The sequence below is a fragment of the Monodon monoceros genome, unplaced genomic scaffold (genome assembly GCF_005190385.1).
Source record: "Monodon monoceros isolate NGI ecotype Baffin Bay Population unplaced genomic scaffold, NGI_Narwhal_1 Super_Scaffold_2, whole genome shotgun sequence".
NCBI classification, from domain to species: domain Eukaryota; kingdom Metazoa; phylum Chordata; class Mammalia; order Artiodactyla; family Monodontidae; genus Monodon; species Monodon monoceros.
In genome coordinates this window covers 59,415,125-59,438,420 of record NW_021703776.1, presented here as the reverse complement: position 1 = coordinate 59,438,420, position 23,296 = coordinate 59,415,125, and the positions used below count along the sequence as shown (strand labels likewise).

Sequence of the window (23,296 nt, the reverse complement as noted above, 5' to 3'; positions counted from 1 at the left end):
GAGTATGGTACAGGATAAAGAAGGAAAAGGGAATTTAGGCCAATAAACTTTAAAAGTCAATGAGTAAATTATATCAGAAAATCAACTTCCAAGAGAATATCAATAGTTAACTACCACAGCTATAGTAAATCTTTTCCTTTAAGAATGGAAGACAACAAAATAATTCTTACCATACCAATATACCAGTAGAAAAAAAACTATTCACATTCTAAGAGGTTTTTCTTGGTGTGTGTGTGAGAGAGAGAGAAAGAGGGAGAGAAAGCTTACAAAATTGAAAATGTGAACTAAAGTATATTCATATTAAGATTTCGTGATAACAGAAAAAATTTAAGGAAAGAATATTTTCTTTGAGGGAAGAATATATTCCATAACTGGTTAAAAAAAGCACCTATGAAACTGTGCTGTCAGCTGTCACAATGGAGGTTTTGGACTCTTCTATCAACTGTAGCATAACAAAAGACATTTCACAGTAAAACTTTAGGGAAAACATTACCTGGTTTAGAATCACACTGAAAGCAATGAAAAACTCTTAATTGTTTATAATATACATATTTTTCTGGGTAGCAGCAGTTGCTCCTGTACGTGCCCTTTTAAAAAATATGAAACAGAAGCAATAGAGTAGAAAAAAAATTGAGAAGAATAGCAGCAATAAACAGAAAAGCAAACAAATACATTAAAGAAAGCTTAAAATAAGGAAACAGTACTGTGTAACTCTCAATTATACTGAGTAAAGTGCACTGCTTAAATTGTTCACTGATAATATTTTCCCTATGTTGAAAACATGAAATCTATTTATTGGTATTTTTGATATATATAAAAAAAAAAAAGACGTTCACTGTTGCAGCCCTGATAGCTCTCCTCTAGTATTTTTTAACCATTCAGATGTATTTTGTGGGAATATTTATTCACATAATTTTGCTTAATACATTTCTTTCTAAACAAGACTGAATTTAAAAGTCTCTGTAACATTTTCAATTACAGTAATAACACATTAATAAATTATAAATTAACAAAATCTTCATGTTTGCTTTAAAAAATCATTTATCAAATGCTAAACCCCAGATTACCTGGAAAATTAAAGATGCAAATTGCTATAAATCTGGCATCCCAATTAAATTCTGATTTTTAAAAGTATATAAAAATGTCCCTCAAATTATTCCAAGTTCCACTCAACAAAATTTTATTTTACCCTTTTCATAAGTTATTAAGTTTACAACCTACTAAATATTTTACCCAAATGTAGGAAAACTGCACGGAGATGCAAAGCACAATAAAATAATTACATGAAAAGAACAAACAAAAATACCCGTTAAAACAAAGTTACTGTAGCTGGAAGCACTTAAAATTGGTAATTAGTATTTTTTTAAAGTTGCATAGCTGCAAAATGATTCACTGCTGATTAACTGTTGAGCAGTTTTATTTAAAAAGGAAACAACATATTTAATAAACTGCAATTCTGTAGATAATCCAAATTTAATTAATTAAAATGTAATTATGTAACTTGATTTTTTTACTCTTTGGAATGCATTCTGATAATTTTAAACCTTTAATTTAAAGTATTAACATACTTTAGCTTTCCTACGTAGAAGTCTATTTTCCACTCTTGGGGGAAAAAAAAAAATCAAAGAACTTGAGATCACGGTCTACATTCAGAGAATGTTCTACTGCTTGATTACATTTCTTGGTTTCACATTCAAGACTTTAATTTTTAAGAAGTAAATTACGTGGTCTTCAATTTAAGAATAGATGAATGCAGGAACATCATATTGGGGAAAATAAAGGGACCCCAAACTAAAAACCAAAACAAATTAAAAACAACTAGTTGCGCAGCTCTAGAGAACTTAATAAAAAGTAAATCAACTTTTAAATCAGTTAACTTTGGTGTCTGAATATAAAATGTTCATCAGTATTACCTATATAGATGACTATTAAGGGATGTGCAGCATTTTCAAAATCCCTGTGTGTCCTTTATTCATGTTTGGTACACTGAGTTCTGTGACAATTGTCCTCTCCTCAGCAGATTTTTTTTTCCTGTATGATTGTCCATCTCTGCATTACTGAGTCTCACAGAACTTAGATTTCTGGCTGAGTGTGCCTGCATTTTTGTTTTTGCTTTTCCAGAGATAAATCTTCGTATCCTCTCAGTTTTTCAAGCATCTTGAAAAGACAAGGAAACCTGTGTAAAAGTGGATACATTTAGTTTAAGCAATGGTCCATGATAGTAATACAAATCAAAATACAACATCCATTTCCCCATGAACACTGCTTTAGACTGTAAATTTTCATACACTTACTTAGTATTTTAAAAACTGATAAAATTTGTTTTCTGCAAAAGAACAAATCAAGGACACAGAAGGACCAATTAAATCTTAAAATAGTTACAAAAAATAGCCACTAAGTAACAGTCGTTCCCCCGCCACAATAAAGACTACACCAAACTACAGAAAACAAACACACACAATTAACTAAGCCCTCTCCAAGTAACTAAAAACCTCGAATTACAAATAGTGAACAATTTCCTAACTAATCAAGACCTTAGATATTCATGTATCTCTGTTTTGGGCTGACTACTAAATTAGTATGCTGAAGAGTATCAGAAGTGCTACTTACATGTTGCCTTAAAAAAAAAAAAAGTTTTAACAACACTGAATCCTCTTCAAACCTGCACAATTTCTTTTTACATTTTTATTGGAGGATAATTGCTTTACAATGTTGTGTTAGCTTCTGCTGTACAGCAAAGTGAATCAGCTATATGTATACATATATCCCCATATCCCCTCCCTCTTGAGCCTCCCTCCCACCCAAATCCATACACTTTTAATCTGGGACAGCAAAAGGGATAGGAAGAATTTATCATTTGACAAATAAGGGTAGTCAGAACAAAAGCAAAAATGTGAAAGAGTTGAAATATTCCATGTCTACACATTCTCAGAAATGACTCTTCAAGACCCATAGAGAAAGATTCCACTGGTTCACATTTCTGAGGGCAGCTGCCACCGAACTCAGGTTCCACAATGAAAAAAAAAAAATGAATAAGAAGATAACATTGATATATAGGGTAAGGAAACTGAAATACTGTTTAAAACCAACAGACATGCATATTGACCATGAGATGAGATGCATGTTCCACATATCCCATAACCTCATTGTGACACTAAAAGAAAAATTTAGCTGATTAGACCATGTAATAAAATATTTTATATCATAAAATTCCATTTTCACACAAAAAAGTTTACTGACTAAAAAGATAGATTTTATCTATGGGTGAAAGATTTAGACATATTATTTTGATACGTGGAATACTAAGATAAAAATTTCATTTTATTAGCATTGTGGTACGCGGGCCTCTCACTGTTGTGGCCTCTCCCGTTGCGGAGCACAGGCTGTGGACATGCAGGCTCAGTGGCCATGGCTCACGGGCCTAGCCACTCTGCGGCATGTGGGATCTTCCCGGACCAGGGCACGAATCCGTGTCCCCTGCATCGGCAGGCAGACTCTCAACCACTGCACCACCAGGGAAGCCCATAGCATTGGTTTTTAGTACTTAAAAAGCTTCTAAAATTTTAGCTATAGCTTTACTTTACTGGCCCAGATGTAAGGTGACCCTGAAGACATTCCAAAGCATCCTCCTCTTCAAAAAACACTTTACACAGTAAAATAAAAACATACATACATGCATGTATCCTCAAAATACCACTCCATCACCATACTTCTCTTATACAGCAACCTAATCCCAATTCATACCTCAAATGTGTCAAGGTATGATCTGAATCATCTCACAGTAAAAGGTTCAAAAGCTGATACAGTTTACCCAGGCCTTCACATTTCACAGGCATAACCCTAATGTTATTAAGACAGAGGTCTCTCTCAATGTTGCAGCTCTTATTTCAGCTGCTATAGCTGCTATGAAGTTATCTCAAATATATTTTGTCAATATTCTAATCTGCTATTAAATGACCCTCATTAAGAGGGAACAGAATTCCTTGAATGTGTTTATTATCTCAACACCTCAAATGTAAGACCAGGAGTTATTGAAATAAAAGGAAATGGGGGAATAGCACAGGACTAGATCTCAGGTATTATCTGCTCTAGTTTCCTGCCTCTGGTCTTAGACATTGAGAAAAGATTGTTGTCTGTGACTATCTTGAGTCTCTGAACACAGAGGTTCTAACTCCTTCCAAAACAATTCCAAGATTGGCTAAAATATTCTGCCTTCATACAAAACACAATGTTTTATATCATTTTTGAAATGATAAAGATAAAAAGCTTTTCATATACATGAAGATGGCAATTAAGTTAACTATTTTTTCAAAGCTAAATGATGGAATATGAAAAATAGCAATACTCAAGTGAGGTTTTCATTTCAATTTGCTAAACATTTTCAAAAATGCAGAATCATGAATAAGCTACATCAATAGTGGAAAACAAATTCTGTATTTGGTTTAAAATTCAATTCAATTTTTTTTTTGTCTACTGTATAGGTAGGATACAAAAGTGAAAGATTAAATTGAACGAATGAATACAAATGCAACTTTCTCAAGAAACTGTTCCTACCTAATAATAGCAAAATAGCAAAGAACACAATCTTTTGATTCAATTCCCAGCTCTACTAAGGAAGTAGCTATGTGACCTTGACAAGTCAAGTTTCTTACCCTCTCTAAAGCTTAATCTCCTCCTCATCTGCATAACGGGAGTAGGTAAGAGTACCGAGCTCAAAGGGTTGTTATACCAATTAGATGAGTCATAAATAGATGTGAAATGCTTAGACCAGTCCCTGGCACATAATAATGCAATATAAACGCTAACTAATTATTACGATTAGAATTATATTATATTGCATTACCTAAAAACATACCTGGGAAGTTATGGTTAAGAGTATGGAATTTGATTCTGTTGCTAACTACATGTCCTTGGACTGTTGGTGCAACGTGCTTCTTAATGTCATAGAACTTAATTACTCTGACCCTCAGGTTTCTCATTGGTAAAATGGGGTGATGATATTTACTTCATGGGGTTTTTTAAAGTATTAAACTAAAATTAAATAAGCTAAAGTGTTTTAAAGTACCAAAAATGTAGAGCTTACTTAATATGTGACTCTCTTCAGGAAATCAAGAAAGTTGTTTTTATGTATCTTTTACTGTGAGTTTTCTACACAGTAGCCTAATACAATGTCTGGAACACATATACACACACACACCCCTTAATTAATAAATGAGTGAATAAAAACGGTGGTTGAGAATGTATAACTCAGGTAACAGTTTAAAAAGCAATTAAAACAGAAAATGGGAGAATTACCTATAAAACAGGAAGCTGATGCTTAATCTGAAGGGTGCTCAGGGCAAGATCTATTTACTTCAAACCATTCATCTATGCAGCTAGAAAAGAAAAAAACCAGAAAAATTGAAACGCTTATGTTTAATTATTTATATCATAACAGTCATAATAAAAATGCTTATTCTTGACATTAATATATCTCTGTGGAAAAAAAATTCAATATTTTTAATGACCATATTTGGCATATAGAAATAAAAGAATATGTTTATTACATTCTGATTATTCTAAGCAGTAGGGAAATGAATCTTTGCAAAATTATGCTATGAAGTACTTTAAAGTTTAAACAGAACAACCATTCCCAAAAGAGAACCTAAAGAACTACCACTTTACCAATATTCAAAATTAAAGGACAAGTCTGGACAGATATTTCTCTCTTCAAACTAGTTGTTCATTTATGCAAATGTTAACCAGTTCATCCCACAGATCAAGCTTTTAAGCTTTAATTCTTGACAATACTGTATTACATTTTAAAAGACCATATTTATGTGATGTGAGTATTGAAAACTTAATTTAATTCTATCCCTTCCTTCCTGCAATACATATATATATATATACAAATAAATATACCATCATCCATTTGTATTTATAAACTATTGCATGATTTTATAGGAAGTTAAATATTAGGGTGCATATATAATTATCATTGTAGATCTGCACTGTCCAGTGCAGTAAGCCACAAGCCACATGTGGCTATTTAAATTTAAATTAATTAAAATTAAATAAAAGAAAAATGCACTGCCTCAGTCACACTAGCCACATTTCAAGTGCTCAGCAGCCACATGGCTAGTGGCTACTCTATTAGACAGCACAGATATATAACATTTCCATCCCTGAAGAAAGTTCTAATGATAAACTCAAGGCCTTAAGGAGGTTAAGTAACTTGCTCAACAGCTAGGAAGTTACCCAAGCAGATTTTAAACTGTTCGACATTCTCACTGTTGACACATTGCAAATCTGCATATGCCACAAGCTAGAAGGCTTGGCTAATATGTTGAAGGGTAAAATTAATATTTATCCAACCTCATATCCTGACAGTTGGTTTGATAGGTAAAAATGATGGATAAATTTAAAAGGAAAGAAGGTAAAAGATCTCAACCATATGACATTCTTTCAATATCTAAAACAATTTTTGTTGTCCTTTTGCTGTCTAAATAAACATGCCCAATTTGGCTTATGACACTTTTTTCATTCGGCCTGCTCTCTATTCGACTCACCTGGCTCTAGACGTCCTCTGGTCTACCAGAATACCTCTCACAACAAAGTACTGAGAAATGAACAAAATACTCCAGATGTGTTAACAATTCCCAATACATCTGAATAGTACACCTCTGTGATCTAAAATGGGTACTTCTTATTTTACAATCACATGATTTCAGCTCATCTAGACAAAGAAACCATTTAAAATCCCAGGTCCTTCTTACATAAATTTCTATCAACCCACGTTATTTAAAATATTATATTCCTCTCTCCAAAATCCAGCAGAAAATCACTCTCCTGATTTTGGTGCTTTACTTCCTTCGGCATTTTCTTACTCTAAAACTATATATATGAGTATTCCAAAACAATGTATAGTACTGTTTCCATGTTTTAAATTTTATTTGAATACTACTATAAGGTATGCTTTCTTCTAGTGGCTTTTTTTCAGTCAATTTGAGGTTCGCAACTGTTAATAAGTAAGGCTCTAGTTTTTACATTTTCACTGTGTATAATGTTCCATCGTATAAGCACACTGCAATTTATGTATCCATTCTTTTACCAATGGACACTTTCAGTGATGCTATGAACATTCCTATACATCTCTTAGCCAGCACTACTCAAGGGGTGGTACACACAGTGCTGATCCTTGAGTTATTTGTTACCAGTCCTCTAAACACAGTTCTGATTGACTTTTTTAAGCACTGCACAGCTTTCTTAATGAAGACAGCACGGTATTGCTTTATTTCCTGGTAGAAGCTCCTTGATCTCACCCTGAACCTGCACACTAAGCAGTAGCAGCAGCGCCGTCCTGGGGCACAGGATCAAAAGTCCCTCCAGAGCATATACCTAGGAGTGGAATTACTGAGCTGTAGGATATGTACAGCAGACTCATTTGTATGCTTACTGGACACTTGCGGCTCCTTTTTGTGAACTGGCTGTCAACAACTTTTGCCTATTTTTCTAATTTGATTTGTCTTTTCCTTACAGACTTGTAAGAAGTTATTATCCAGATATTTCAGCTGTAACATAATATACACATTTTTGATGAACCTTGCTTTCTACAAAACTATTGACTAAAAATAACAGGGTTTATGAGAGAAAAAAAACAGGTTAAAGGCAGACCACTCAAATAATACAACCCTGTAATCGGAACAAAGCTGTGTTCCTTCCAAACAAATAAAATACCTCTGTAAATATAGGATTTCTTTTAAAAGGGTGAGGTTAGCTTGATATAAAGAGGATTAAGGAAGGACTGATACTGTTTGAGTTACGGAGACAAAAGCCAAAGCACAAAATTTGAGAACTATGAAGTAAACAGGCACTTCCAAAATAAATCCCAGAGCCTAACTGAATTGGGTGTGAGACTACTTGGTGAATGGGCATCCTTAAAGTTAACTGTATTCTTCCATGGCTTGCTTCCATATTTGCTCTTATTTGATGGAGCAAAGCATTAATGTGCTGAAAAATATTATATATGAACCAGTATGATGTGATTATACTGTCACCCTTCTATACCATTTACCAACTACAATGAGCTAACTGCATTACAGAAAGTTGCTGAAGGAGAGTACTGTTTCAGACAGCAAAACTTCGTTGTTATGAAAACACTCTGAGGTCTAGTTTTTAACTTTTTCACAGTATCATGATGCAAAAAAAGTTTTAAATTTTAACGTAGTCAAATTCATCAACTTGTCTTCTTTTTATGGGGAGGTTATCTTAGCCCCCCAAATAATTCCTTACCATGAGGTTAAGAACATCTCTCTAATATTCTTTCCGACACTTTAGATTTTAGTTTCCACGGGCAGTTAATTTGGAATTCTTATTTCAAATGTAAAACAGGATTCAATTGTTTTTTCATATCAATAACAGTATTTTTTCATAGCAATAACATATCAATCGATCCCAGTGCCATTCACTGAATAGTTCATTCTTATGAACTAATTGGGAAACCAATTTTTCCATTTATTCATGTCAAACAAACCTTATATAGCACCTATTATGTGCCAGAACTTTCTAAAAATAACTTATTTAAAACCTCAGAAGAGGGACTTCCCTGGTGGTCCAGTGGTAAAGAATCTGCCTTTTGGGCTTCCCTGGTGGTGCAGTGGTTGAGAGTCTGCCTGCCGATGCAGGGGACACAGGTTCGTGTCCCGGTCTGGGAAGATCCCACATGCCGCAGAGCGGCTGGGCCCGTGAGCCATGGCTGCTGAGCCTGCGCTCCGCAATGGGAGAGGCCACAACAGTGAGAGGGCCGCGTACCGCAAAAAAAAAAAAAAAAAAGAATCTGCCTTTCAATGCAGGGGACACAGGTTTGATCCCTGGTCAGGGAATTAAGATCCCACATGCTGCAGGGCAGCTAAGTCCGCGCACCACAACTACTGAGCCTGCATGCCTCACTACAGAGCCTGCGTGCGGCAAACTACAGAGCCTACGTGCTCTGGAGCCCACATGCTACAACCAGAGAGAGAAAACCTGCACACCACAACCAGAGAGAAGACTGCACGCCACAACGAAGAACCCGTGCCCCGCAACAAAAGATCCCACATGCCGCAACTAAGGCCCGATGCAACCAAAAATAAATAAATAAATGATGATAATTTTAAAAACCTCAGAACAACTCTATGAAGTTGGTACTACTGCCTCATTTTACAGATTAAGGCAGAGAAAAATTAAGTAACTTGGCCAAGATGACACAGTGAATTAACAGAGGGGCTGGAATTCAAACCTTAGGAATCCTGACTCCCAACAGCCCATGCTCTTAAACCTCCATGTTATGCTGTCTCTCCATATATGCATGAGTGTTTATGGACTCTATTCTTTCCCACTTACCCACCTATACCCTTTCCACACTGTCTTAATTAATAGTCCTATAGTGAATTTGTACAGGACAAGCTCCCTGCCCCTAGCATTGCTTTCTTCTTTATGAGTGTCTCGACTATTCTTGGCCCTTTGTTCTTTTATCTGTATATATTTAAGAATCAACTTGTCAAGTTACATGAAAAAACTAGTTGAGATTTGACTGGAATAGCATTAACTACATAGGTTTGGGGTGAAGTGACGTCTCTATGACATTGAGTTTTCCTAGCCACAAAAAGGTACCTGTATTTATTTTAAACCTTCTATAATATCTTTCAATAAAGTTTTAAAGTCTTGAATATCTTAAGATTTATTCTCAACATACTTTATTCCTGTTGTAGTTTCTGTTGCTGTTAATGTTTTTATTCTAAAAAAAAGTTATATATATTTTTTGTACTGGGATATGAATGCAGCTGTTTTTCATGTTGAGCTCATATCTGGCAACCCAGCTAAATTCTTATTAATTTTAATATATTATCTAATATTTATTCTTTGCTTTTGATTTTAATTAATAATATAGAATTTATTAATCTGGTCCTCTTCCTCTGTTAATGTGGTAACTTATATACATAAATTTTCTAATCATATATTTCTTTGCATTCGTAACGTAAATCCAATTGGGTTGAAAGGCATTACTTTCGATCTATATTGATGAATTTGGTTTGCTAGTATGTTTTTGGATTTTGCATTTATATTCATAAATGAGAGTTCCTTTTAATTTTCTTTCTTATCCTGTCCTTGTCTGATTTGGGTTATCAAGTTTATACTATTCTCATAAAATAAGTGGGAGAACCTTCTATCATCTTCTACCTTTGGGGGGAATTTACAACTGTTAACATGGTGTTCTTTGGATATCTGGTAAATTTGCTGTCCAACTGTCGTCATGGGCCTGTTTTTAGGTTTTTGGTTTGGATTTTTAAAAACTATTTGTGGTTTTTCAGGGTTAGTCTTAATAACTACTTATAGTTATTAGTCTATTCAGGTTTCCTATTTTTGTGTTATTTTGGACAATATTATATTTTTAAGGAAACTGCCTGTTTTGTTTAAATTTTTTACTTGAAAAGTATAAAATTTTTCACAGAATTTTCCAATCGTTTTTAATTTCTGCCATATCTAGAGTTATGTGTTCCTTTTCATTCCTATACTGTTTATTTTTTCCTTCTAGAGACAATCTTGCCAGAGGCTAATCTATTTTATTATTCTTTTCAAAGAAACAACTTTTGACTTTGTCAGTCTCTACTCTAGTGTGTAATTTTTTCATTCAATCTTTTTCTTCTCTGATCTTTGTTTGCTTTGTGTTTATTCTGTTACCAATTTTCTAATTTCAGTAAGAACTTGGATTATTGATTTTCAGTCTTCTTAAAAATATTTTAAATTAATTAATTAATCTATTTTTGGCTGCATAGGGTCTTTGTTGCTGCACACGGGCTTTCTCCAGTTGCAGCAAGCGTGGGCTACTGTTCGTTGCAGTGCGTGGGCTTACTGTGGTGGCTTCTCTTGTTGCGGAGCATGGGCTCTAGGTGCGTAGGCTCAGTAGTTGTGGCGCATGGGCTTTAGCTGCTCCGTGGCATGTGGGACCCTCCCGGACCAGGGATCAAACCCATGTCCCCTGCATTGGCAGGAGGATTCTTAACCACTGTACCACCAGGGGAGTCCCTTTCAGTCTTTCTTTTAACACAAGCCTTGGTTTTCACTATTATTCAGTTCAGAGTATTTTCTAAGTTCCCTTATGACTTCTTCTTTGATCCCAGAATATTTATCTTTTGTCACTGACATCAAACTGAGCTCAGAGAACAGCTTTCTGTATGGTACCATCGTTTTGTGGTTTGTTAAGACTTGTCTTATGGTCTAGTACATGATCAATTTCTACAACACTTCATACGTACTTGAAAAGAAAATGTACTAATTGCTGGGTGCAGACATACACATACATATCCATTAGATCAAATCTGTTAACTGTATTGCTCAATTTTTCTAGGTCTTAACTAATTTTGTGTATGTCTGCTTGACTCAGTGAGAAGTGTGTTGAAATTTCCCATTATCATGATGGATTTGTCAATTTTTTCTGACAGTCCTACGAATATTTTGAGACTGTGTTCTTTGGTACACAAAGAATTGAATTTTATATACTTTTATCATAAAATATTAATATTTTCTGCAATAAAGTTAATTTTGTCCAATATTAATTTAGCTTTGTCAGTTTTACTTTAGTTAATATTTTCCTGGATATAGTTTACTATCCCTTTACATCCATATTTTTCTATATCCCTTATGTTTAAGTGTGTTGCTCATCAACAGCATATCCCAATCTTTCGATTTGTTTTCAACTGGTTACTTTGATCTATTTGGATTTATTATAATTACTGATACTGGATTTATTTTTGCCTCTTTGTTTTGGTACTATTTACTATTTTCTCTATGTTTTCCCCAACCCCCATGCCCTGCTTTTAAATAAAATTCCACATTATTTCTTTTATTGCTTTTAAAGTTATAGTTTTCTATTCTTTTTGTAGGTTACCTTAAATCGTCTTAAATCAAATTTTTCCTGAAACCAAGAACACTTTATGAAAAACCAGATGGGCTCTGGCGTCAAACAGACATGGCTAGAATCTCAGTTCTTCCATTTATTACCAGCTATGTGACCTTGGAGAGATTGCCTATGGTCCCCCAGCTTATTTCCTCAGCTGTACAATGAGATTGTTACAAGGCTTATATACGATAACCTATTCAAGAAGCTATGGACAACACCTGGATCACAGTAAATGCTTAACAAATGGTAGCCTTTGGGATGCAAACAGATACGGGCTTAACTTTTAGTACTAGCAGGAAAAAGGCCATTTTTTTTTTAACATCTTTATTGGAGTATAATTGCTTCACAATGGTGTGTCAGCTTCTGCTGTATGACAAAGTGAACCAGCCATACATATATATATATCTCCCCATATCTCCTCCCTCATGTCTCCCTCCCACTCTCCCTCTCCCGCCCCTCTAGGTGGACACAAAGCACCAAGCTGATCTCCCTGTGCTATGCGGCTGCTTCCCACTAGCTATCTATTTTACATTTGGTAGTGTATATATGTCCATGCCACCCTCTCACTTCGTCCCAGCTTACCCTTCCCCCTCCCTGTGTCCTCAAGTCCATTCTCTACGCCTGCGTCTTTATTCCTGTCCTTCCCCTAGGTTCTTCACAACTTTTTTTGTAAATTATTTTAGATTCCACATATTTGTGTTAGCATACGGTATTTGTTTTTCTCTTTCTGACTTACTTCACTCTGTATGACAGTCTCTAGGTCCATCCACCTCACTACAAATAACTCAATTTCGTTTCTTTTTATGGCTGGGTAATATTCCATTGTATATATGTGCCACATCTTCTTTATCCATTCATCTGTCAATGGACACTTAGGTTGCTTCCACGTCCTGGTATTGTAAATAGTGCTGCAATGAACATTGTGGTACATGACTCTTATTGAATTATGGTTTTCTCAGGGTATATGCCCAGTAGTGAGTCTGCTGGGTCGTATGGTAGTTCTATTTTTAGTTTTTTAAGGAACCTCCATACTGTTCTCCATAGTGGCTGTATCAATTTACATTCCCACCAACAGTAAGGCTATTGTTTTTTAAGAAATGGGGAAAGGGAGTTTCAATGAAGAAGAAATCTTTTCAGCCCTAACTACAAAAGTGTGAAACCTGAGAAAGGTCTTTTAGTCTAATATCAATTTGGTTAACATAAAAATAAACTTACCCTTTATGATATATGCATAGACAAGGCAGTCGTGCTATAGTATCTCCCTGCTGCAATTCTTCAAGGCATATTGCACATTCCCCAGCATCTTTACTCAGCACATCCTCTGAGAAAAAAGAAAATGAGTTTAGGACAATAAAACTGAAAGAATTATGTGAATGCTAATTTATGAAGAGTGGTGACTGGCATATTTTGTCAGAAATACATAAAACTCAGCACCTATATTTGAAATGCTATTCACAAATCAGTGAATAATGTTTACCTTTACTTATGGACAGTGTCTCTCATTTCCATTTAGATTTCACTGAGGCACTGCAGTTAGTAATTAAGAACAGTATGGAATCCTCCAACTTGCAAATGACTTTGCTATAAAACTTTATCAGTAAGTCAGTTATTTGGAATTTGGAATTTATTGTCCTTATGCTACTAATCAATATTAATCTGGTGCCCAAGCTAGTTCAAAAAAGTGTATAGAGTAGAACATGGCAGAAAAGACATGAAAATACTATTGTAATTTTAAAAATTCTAAAATAACAAAATTGCATAAGTTAAAGAAATCATCTTTAATACAGGACTTTAAAAAAAATCTGCTTAATTCAAGAAAATACAAAGGTAAATCAAAGCTTTTGTGTAGATTCTGAAAGGGATTTTTGGAAACTTGAGGATTTCAGGCATTAGGCTCAACATTAATCCTTTTTTTCTTTTTAACATTAAATTTCCCAATTTTAATAACTGTACTATATTTAGGTCTTAATCCTTTCCCATGACAATGCCAAGTCTACTCCAGGCAGCAATTACACTAACTTGCAGGGTATTTTAATCACTTTGTTTAAAATATTTCTATGGTGAAACCCTTTATAAAGCAAAAATTCCTTTCGGGGGAAAGAAAAAAAAAAAGTTCTCTCAATTTATGTTTTATACTGAAATTTTAATTTAAATTACATTTTATTAACGTTAGATTTTAATTTTACAAGGATCTTGCCTAAAATAGAGTATATTAGCCAGACATACTTTGTGACTTTTTTTTTTTTTCTTTTTCTGTACGCGGGCCTCTCACTGCTGTGGCCCCCCCTGCCACGGAGCACAGGCTCCAGACGCGCAGGCCCAGCAGCCACGGCCCACGGGCCCAGCCGCTCCGCGGCATGCGGGATCCTCCCGGACCAGGGCATGAACCCGCTTCCCCTGCATCGGCAGGTGGACCCCCAACCACTGCGCCACCAGGGAAGCCCTGTAACTCTTTTTAAATGAGGAATAACTAAAACATGCCATTAAAACTGTTGAAGAGTACACATTCTTAGTAAGTTTGGAGAACAAAAAGCAAAAGCAGGAACATGCAGTATAAATTTATATCACAAATAGATAAATTACTGGTTTTGGAAATAAAACCAAACAAGCTAAAGGGGAAAGGCTGCATTAATCTCTACCTAAGTGCTTAAACACAGAGCAAGGTAGGAAAGTTTCCTAAAATTAAGTACTTATCTGCTAGTCCCATACGTCTTATAAACACCAACAAATTTAATTGTGCACATATCTGTAACAGTTCCTTCTAGAAAAGTCCATTCTGTAAGTAGTCCCCCTTTAGTTATTCATTTTGAGATAGCACATTAAGATGAGATACGACTCTATTTGGTCTACAGAAAGTAAGGTAGCAGCAGATGATTTACCCATACGGCTAGAGGGGGTAAGAGGGCAACTTCCACAGAAAAAGGAAAGGCCTTAGCAAGAAGGCTTATGCTTTCAGAATCTAGGGAATATGGTTGAAGTAATTTTAGCTAACTATTGGGTAGCTCACAAGCTAATATATCACATCAAAGACTTAACCAGAAGAAGATTTTTGGGCAAGTGGAACTGGGTAAATGGAAAATGATGCCTATTAACACTCCCCTCAAGAGTCCTCTCCCCATTTTTCTTTTCTTGACCCTGGAGGTCCCAGCCACAACCCCGACCCCACCTGCAACCCCAAGTCTTTCCTCCTTCTCTTGATCTCCATTTTCCTCTTCTTGTTCTGGATAGGTTTCCACAGATAGGGAACCAGTTTAATGTAAAGCACCTAACTAGTGTTAAAGTTAATTGGTATATTGGAACCCACAAAATAGAAGTCATCTCAGTGGCTCTGACCACATCCCAAGCCTATACCTAAGTCAGCCTAAACTACAGAAAATACCTCACTCTCAAGGAAACCCAACACCAACCACAATCCTCCAACTCAGCTTTAGCTAGCCTACTTTGTCCTAGAAAACAGAACCTGCTAGCCTTATAAGGAAACCCCAGCCTCCTAGCCAATCATGCCTTGTTTTCACAGTGCCTCTTCTAAGGCCCCATAAAACTCACTCTTGTCCAAAGTCCCCTAGGGAGGTGCTTATTAGGCACTGTAGTCCCCCAATCTATGGATTGTTTTTCCCTTGAATAAAGGACATCAAACTTGTTACCAAATTTTTTAGTTTTATTATTTAACACTAGGATGATAGCAATGAAAAAAAGAGGAAAAGATATGAAGGAAACACTAAAAGATCATAGTACAGGTATAATTCCAAATAATATGGAATTTTTTGTGGTATGTTCTCACCACTTAGATTTTTTTCACCACAAAGATATACCACATCGTAACATAAATCTAAGTCCCACAACTAACTTCAAAAAATTAACCATCACTTTTTATCAAGCCTAAGACATCAATAATTATAAGATACACCATGAGTTTTATATTTCACCAAGAAAAAAATGCTTCCATTAAACTACGACACAAATCAATTTTAAGACATGTCTCATTTTTCAGAGCTGTTAAAATTTATAAAGTGTGTCTTAGAATTGATGGGCTAGGGTATCAAATTTTCTACCTTTTGGAATACAGTAAAAATGCATCTAGATTTAAGTATAAAGGAACCAAAAAATCTCTATTAACATAAATTAGATAGACCAGCTTTTAAAAAATAAAAAGTATTGCCACATTTTTGCCATATAAATCTATGTAACAGATTCTCAACACAAAATAAAAATAGGTAGAAATCCACGAAGTAAAAGCTTCTGAATTCATTGTTCACAGAAATGTAAGTGTCTTACACTTGCTTTTATGTTGACCTATAACTACCAACTCTCATTTCTTTATTACAATAGGTTTTAAAAATCTTTTGAGTTGGGAAAACTTTAATATCTTAAAAGGCCTTGGTTATTCTGTTTATAAGAAAATTTATTTACAGTACAACAAAGACAAACCCAATCTGCATATAATTAACAGCATATATATTTTAAGAATATAGGGCTTCCCTGGTGGCGCAGTGGTTGAGAGTCCGCCTGCCAATGCAGGGGACGCAGGTTCGTGCCCCAGTCCGGGAAGATCCCACATGCCGCGGAGCGGCTGGGCCCATGAGCCATGGCTGCTGAGCCTGCGCGTCCGGAGCCTGTGCTCCGCAACAGGAGAGGCCACAACAGTGAGAGGCCCGCATACGGCAAAAAAATAAAAATAAGAATATAATGATATGCCTTGCAGGTACTAATTTAAAAAATCTTTTTAGTTTCATCTAGAATGACATATTAATGTCAGTCATTTTAATCAGAAGGTCCTAAAGCCCAAGTAATAAAAAATATGCAGAACTGTATTTTCTATGTTAAGATATATATATATACACATATATATATGTGTGTGTGTGTATATATACATATACATATATAAGAACATTCCAAACACATTAATTTCAGTGCAGCCCAATATCCAATGTAAACAGTTTCTAATGAAATGATCTCTGCTCAGAAAATTAAAAGTTAACATTAACATATTATAGTCACTGCTCAACTGCATTTTGATAAGCAACTCTGAGTTAAAAGACAGTTCGTTCTCAACAGTTACTGCCCCAAGTAGCAAATGCTTAATTTTCAAATTTGAAAGTCTTATTTCCAATAGAATCTGTCTTTGTATGTTTGAAGGTAGTTTTTATTTTTGAAAAGTTACTATGAAACGTGATTAACTTTTGACTGGAGGTTTTCCAGAGTATGCCCCTCTCCTACCCCATTGTGACACTGTACTTTCTTTCAAAGGGAAATTTTCAGCTTAGTAATGAGATACATACAGAGTTAAATAGGGCCTAGAAATACCACTAAATCCAGGACACTGAAGCATCTTTAAGACAGCTGGGAAAAGGTTATTAAAAGTCTTTAGCTAATCAATTGAAAACATTCATGAAGAAACCATCTCAGGCAATAAGGAGTCAATGTTTTAGGACTAGAATACCTTAAGGGTAGACTACTAACTAGCCAAAATTAATATGAGAAAAGCAGAGAAGGGAACACAAATAGATTTAACTACCATGGTTGGCTAGTATGGAATTCCCGCTCTCCACAAGCACTGATTAGTGGACAGGTACTCAAGACTGTGAACAGGAAACTAAACTTGTGTTGCTTTTTCAAAAGTGTTGTTGATGTCCCACCTAACAGCTGGAATCAGTGTATTCCTTATCAGTCTAATTCTTTGATTTATTCACATGGTCTATGCATTGATTTAGAGGTACTGATACAGGAAAAGAAGAATTAAACCTAGAATAGAACAATGATTTTATCAAGAAGTAGGCACCAGAATCACTTGGGTATGTATTCTGCTCAACAGAGAAACAAAACAAAACAAAAAAACATATACCTGGGCCCCATCCCTAGAGATTCTGAAATATACCCTGCTTCAGAAAACAACTGCTATCAAGGAAAGAGCATGCTGAAGTAGAAAGAGCATAAGATTTAAAGCTGCAAACGATATATGAATTTCCATTCTCACTATTAGTTAGGTACATAACATCCAAAATGCTGGTCACCCTTGAGTTTCCTTTTACTCTTCTTTAATACTAGCACTAATAAAGGTATTCAAAATATTACAGAGATGAAATTTTAAAGACTCTTGTGTAAAAATTCATGTTATAAAAACACTATACAAAATATCAGTTTTTATCATTATCAGAAAAACCTTTATGGACTTCTTGAAAAACAAAGTTGGTCATTTTTCTCTTTCCTCTTCTCCCCATTCTGGTTATTCTAGTTGTTGCAATTTTATAAAATGCCATAAATAATCCCATGGCCAACAGAAACTTCTATAGGATACTCTTGACCCAGCCATTTCTAGAGACCTATTATTAATTGCCAGACTGGTAACAACTCCATACAAACGATACTGCCTAATTAACTTTTAAACGTTTTGGCTTCATTCTATATATAAAAGTACTATAAATGTCCACTTTGTTACATGCTTTTAGACATACTTAAGTCTTTTATTAATCCTATGAGGCAACTAAGGTTACCTCCATTTTACAGATGAAGAAACTGAGGCTCAAATAAATTACGTAACTTACCAGAAGTTACTAAACTAGTAAGTTCTAGGGTCAGGATTCAAATTTAGGGTAAGTCTTTGGCCCTTCTACAACTTCATGAATTTTGCTACAAAACAATTTCACTTTAAGAGTATAAATACAGAAGCAAACTGTTTTAGGCAACGTTAGGTTTGAAATATTAAAGGTGAGGATAGAGGATACCTATTTAGAGGAAGTATGCTTAAGACTGGTCATATGCTTTATCTTCTGGAGTTATTAAACTGCTATAAAAACTGGTATCAGAAATGAGCTCACACTTTACCGCTTACTTCCTTCTATGGAACAGGAAAACAGCCCTGTCCAATAGAACTTTCTATGATGACAGAAATAATCTTTTAACTGTGTTGTCCAAAACAGTAGCTACTAGCCACATACGGCCTGAAAATAGCACTTGAAATGTGTGCAACTGAGGAACTGAATTGTAAATTTAATTTTTGCAAAATGTGACATTTATATATTTCAATACAGTAGATAAGGAACACACATTTATAAACTAAAAACTTCTGTAAACTGTTATTTTACTTATAGCCTCAAGCTCTTAATTTGCATCACCCAAAGAAATTACTTAAAATTCAAGCAGCCAAATATGCAAAATTAAAATATTTAGCAAGTACAAGCACATATCCATATAGTTATTGCACATCAAGACAACATGAAAAAAAGCAGACAGCCAAAATCCTTTGGGGTGGTGGGGGAGAAAAACAACAAGACCAAATTTGTTAGAGGCAGCCAACAAAACTCCATGCGAAAATTTCATAATCATCACAACCTTATTTTCAGGTCAAGCATCCGAAGGTGTATGATCTTTTCAGCAAAATACAATGCCAAGCACTATTATGGATCAGGCATTTTTACCTGAAGACTTATTTTTTGTTCTTGAACCCTCAATGATAGCAGTAGAAAACAAAAGCAGCTGAAATGTGAAATAATCCCTAGAAAAGTCAAGAATTAAAAAAATTCACAACATTAGTAAGAAGCAATTACTCTAAGAATGAAAAATTGCGGCTCACAAGGTTTAATAAATACCTTCAGATACAGAGTTATATCTAATGGACTTAAGAGAAGTTAACATTAATATTCTAGATTACAGATCCGTGAGATGTTACTGTACTCAAGTATCATTAAGGGGAGTTAGAAATGATATTTAACAAAGGGAAACAGTCATTTTCACTGTAAGATTAATATATCAATAAAAACATGGGGATAACCTTTACTAAACTGTCTAAAACTCAAAGTTCATGGTCAGGGTCAAATTTTACCCTGTTTGGAAACTTCTTATTCTGGTTCAATGGGAAATTGCGGGCTTCCTCTGCCTAGATGCTACTGACATTTACTGCATCAATGCTTTCTTTAGGTTAAATATAATTGAGAATTGGCTAAACACATACCCACTTTTCATTTGCACTGTTAGAAATTTACTTTAAAATTAAGACTATTCTTCAAGAGGAGACAGAAGTTGTGACTCTTCTGATGACTTTTAAGGAAAGATGTGTACTACTCTTAGGAATATTTTGGAAATTGACATTTGGCACCTTCTCCAAGAAAATATAAGTAAAAGAAAATGGAACCCAAAGTACATACTCCAAAAGGTAAAATATACAAAAACAACACTAACTAAAACTTACAGATTTAGCTTTCTTGGACCTTTTTGTTTCTAACTTGCCTAAAAAAATAGCTCAGGAATAGGTATTTTATAAAACCAGATACTGGGACTTCCCTGGTGGTGCAGTGGTTAAGAATCCGCCTGCCAATGCAGGGAACATGGTTCGATCCCTGGTCCAGGAAGATCCCACATGTCACGGAGCAACTAAGCCCATGCGTCACAACTACTGAGCCTGCGTTCTAGAGCTGGCGAGCTACACTACTGAGCTCACGCACCACAACTACTGAAGCCTGCATGCTTAGAGCCGTGCTCCGCAAGGGAAGCCACTGCAATGAGAAGCCCGCGCACAGCAACGAAGACCCAATGCAGCCAAAAATTAATGAATTAATTTTTTAAAAAAAGGTACCTAATAAGCTGCAAGAAGTTATACAAGTCATCTAAGAAATTTTTAAATTACCAACTTACTCCCCAATCTTCATACCAAATTAAGATGACTTTCCTTTACTCCCTCCCTGTTACAAATCGCTGATTTGATAAACCCTGAATAAGTGTTTACCTAAATGAATTGTCCACATTAAAAAAATAAAAAGACCCAAAAACCAAACAAAAAAATACCCCAAAACACACACATATAGAAAAGAAAAAAAAAAGAAAAGAAACTCCTGAATATATACAAAAATAGAATAAAATATACTTTGAACTAAAAAGTTTCAGGTCCATTTTTGTTTTGAATCAATGCAGAGAGAAAAACATCAGTCCTAAAAAAACCAAAAAAGCTGATTTTCTAACTTAATTTATGATTGTATACTTTTAGAATTAGATTAATGTATTCAATTATAATGTAGGCTTTAATGGCAATAACAAAAGAGTCAAACAATCTGGGTAATATAATGTAGCAAATTTAAAAAAAGTGTTATTTATAGACAGTTCTAGGTTCAAATTCCAACTCTGCAACGGGTTTAGGAATATAATGGGGTAATAATACCTACTTCATAGGGCAATGGTAAGAATTAAATAATATCTGTTAAATACCTACCACTGTACCTGGCAAGGAGCAGGTATGTTCTGAATACTAGCTATGTGATTACTGGCAAGAAAGGACACTTCCTCTGAGTTTGTTTTCTCCAATCTAAAGAAATGATGAAACCTGCTAGACTTGTCTCTTAAAAGTGTTATGAAGATCTAATGAGATAACGCAAATGGAATGCAGTCTTACGGAAAAGAATAGGCCTGAACTTTGGACAATGCACAAAATTCTGAGTCTCATTTTCTTCAAATAAATTGCAAGTCATAATACCTGCATCTCACAGTCTTTCATATTGATGATTAAAAATAAAAGAACTAATGAATGTAAAAATGCTTAAGGCTCTAAATGTTAGCTAAACAAAATTCTACTATCATATTGAAACTGAAAAATGTCAATACAATGGTATTGTATTATAGCATACAACAAAACATATTATGTCAGAACTATTATCAGATTTATGAACTACGATTCTATCTATCATTCTGTTAGAATGAATCTGAGAAGGCGTATTACAATGTGTATGTATACGTACTGAGGCTAAAGTGTGATGGTGTTTCCCTGCTGCTTCCCCAAGGCTACAAGGTAATTAGCAGGCTGACTGGTAGATAATGTACAGGGTCAAAACTCAAAACGCCTAAAGGGGGATAAGCCAGAAAACGTTCAAAAAGTAGCTCATCTTTTAACCTACTTCATAAGAAAAAAGAACAGCACAGTTGTGACAATAAATGCCAACTGAATTTGGCCTTAGTTTTAGGGGTTAACAGGTAATTGTGACAAACTGGTGCCCACAGTCCTATCTAAAGGGGCAGTTCCTACTATAGAATGCCATGTGGGAATAAAGAGCCAGTGTGGCTAGGTATATTTAAAGCAGCTGCAAATTTGGGTTTTTAGATGAAATTTCTTCATTTTCAAAATACTGACTCAAAAACATTTTTGATACTGTGTAAGCAAACAAAAAAAAGTCTGTGAGCCTAATGTAGCCAATACTTTGCAACCTCTGTATTCAAGAAGCAGTAAATTCCATGAGGGCAGAGAACCTTGTAGGTTCTGCTTACTCCAGCACGTAGCATAGTGTTTTGTACACAGTAACTGCTTGATAAATATTTTTTGAATAGCTAATGAAGCAAAAGATCTCCGAAGACTAAAGAAAGCACCAAGCAACAAATGAACCAATGGCAGAGAAAAGGCCCCAAAGCCAGAGGGTTGGTGTTTCAGTGACTTGGGCACTTCACTTGCAGGCTGGTGACTCAGCTGAGCTCAGACCTATTCTTTTTCCTATTTTTTTTTTTAAGTGTACTGACTTCTTCTTTATCCAGTGGTTCATATCAGCCAATCAACCAGAAAGCACTGAATATATGTGGAGTTTGCCAATAAATAATTATAGGTTGATTAGCATGTATGGGTAAAGAATTAAAAGCACTATGTATGCACAGGAGAGAGATTTTAAATGTCCACTCCTAAGATAATAAAGCAAAGTGTGAAACTCAAATGTACCTGAAGGAAAAAGCAGGAAGGTGAGAACCAGTAGCTCTGACAACAGTCATGTAACATTAACAACTCAGAGTTCTTTCTTGATCCCTCTTCACCCTGCTACTAAATGACTAAACACTGTGACTAAATTACTAAAATAACTAACTAATTGCTGGATCCTGGAGAATCTAAATCTAGATTCATCTGAAACTTCAGATAATGAAACCTCATGAAAAATCAAGAGACAGCAAGTGTAAAATGGGTTTATAAAAAAATTGTTTTAAGAGGAGGGGAAACACACTGATTTTGAAACAGGTTTATTTCTTTCTGCTCAAAGTTTACCAATCCTTCAGTTGCCCAGGCAACTTCAGTACCTGAGTGAATCCCACTGGAACAAGGGAAGAAGGCTGCTCTGACAGTGAAAGCACTACTGAAAGAAAGAAGCTACTAAGTTGGCCTGAGGACAGAACTCTCTCTGCACCCAAGAACAGGGAAACTTCTTTGCTCACACTTTTAAACAAAAAGGGCTAGTGTGTGCCAAGCTAATGACCACAAGGCTCACAAGAGAAGAATATCCTACATTCTATCCACTTCTATTTGAGAAAGAAATAATAGTATGATCTACATGTGTGCTAACATTATGGAACAGAGAAAGGTCATAAACTAAGTATACACAACAATGTGAATGAAGGTGAAGCAAGCTGATAAACTGAAATAGA

The 23,296-nt window shown here is 35.1% G+C and overlaps 1 protein-coding gene across 1 annotated transcript in view; it reads right to left on the bottom strand.

The window, feature by feature from the left end:
• Positions 1–504: 504 nt before the first annotated feature.
• ZNRF2 (zinc and ring finger 2) overlaps positions 505–23,296 on the bottom strand; it is a 97,229-nt gene continuing 74,437 nt past the window's right edge. The window contains exons 3-5 of the mRNA XM_029233317.1: positions 13,133–13,238; positions 5,296–5,375; positions 505–2,176 (exon numbers count right to left, since the gene is read on the bottom strand). Of these exons, the coding sequence (XP_029089150.1) occupies positions 5,318–5,375; positions 13,133–13,238 (164 nt within the window). The 3' untranslated portion in view covers positions 505–2,176; positions 5,296–5,317. The remainder of the gene's footprint in view (positions 2,177–5,295; positions 5,376–13,132; positions 13,239–23,296) is intronic.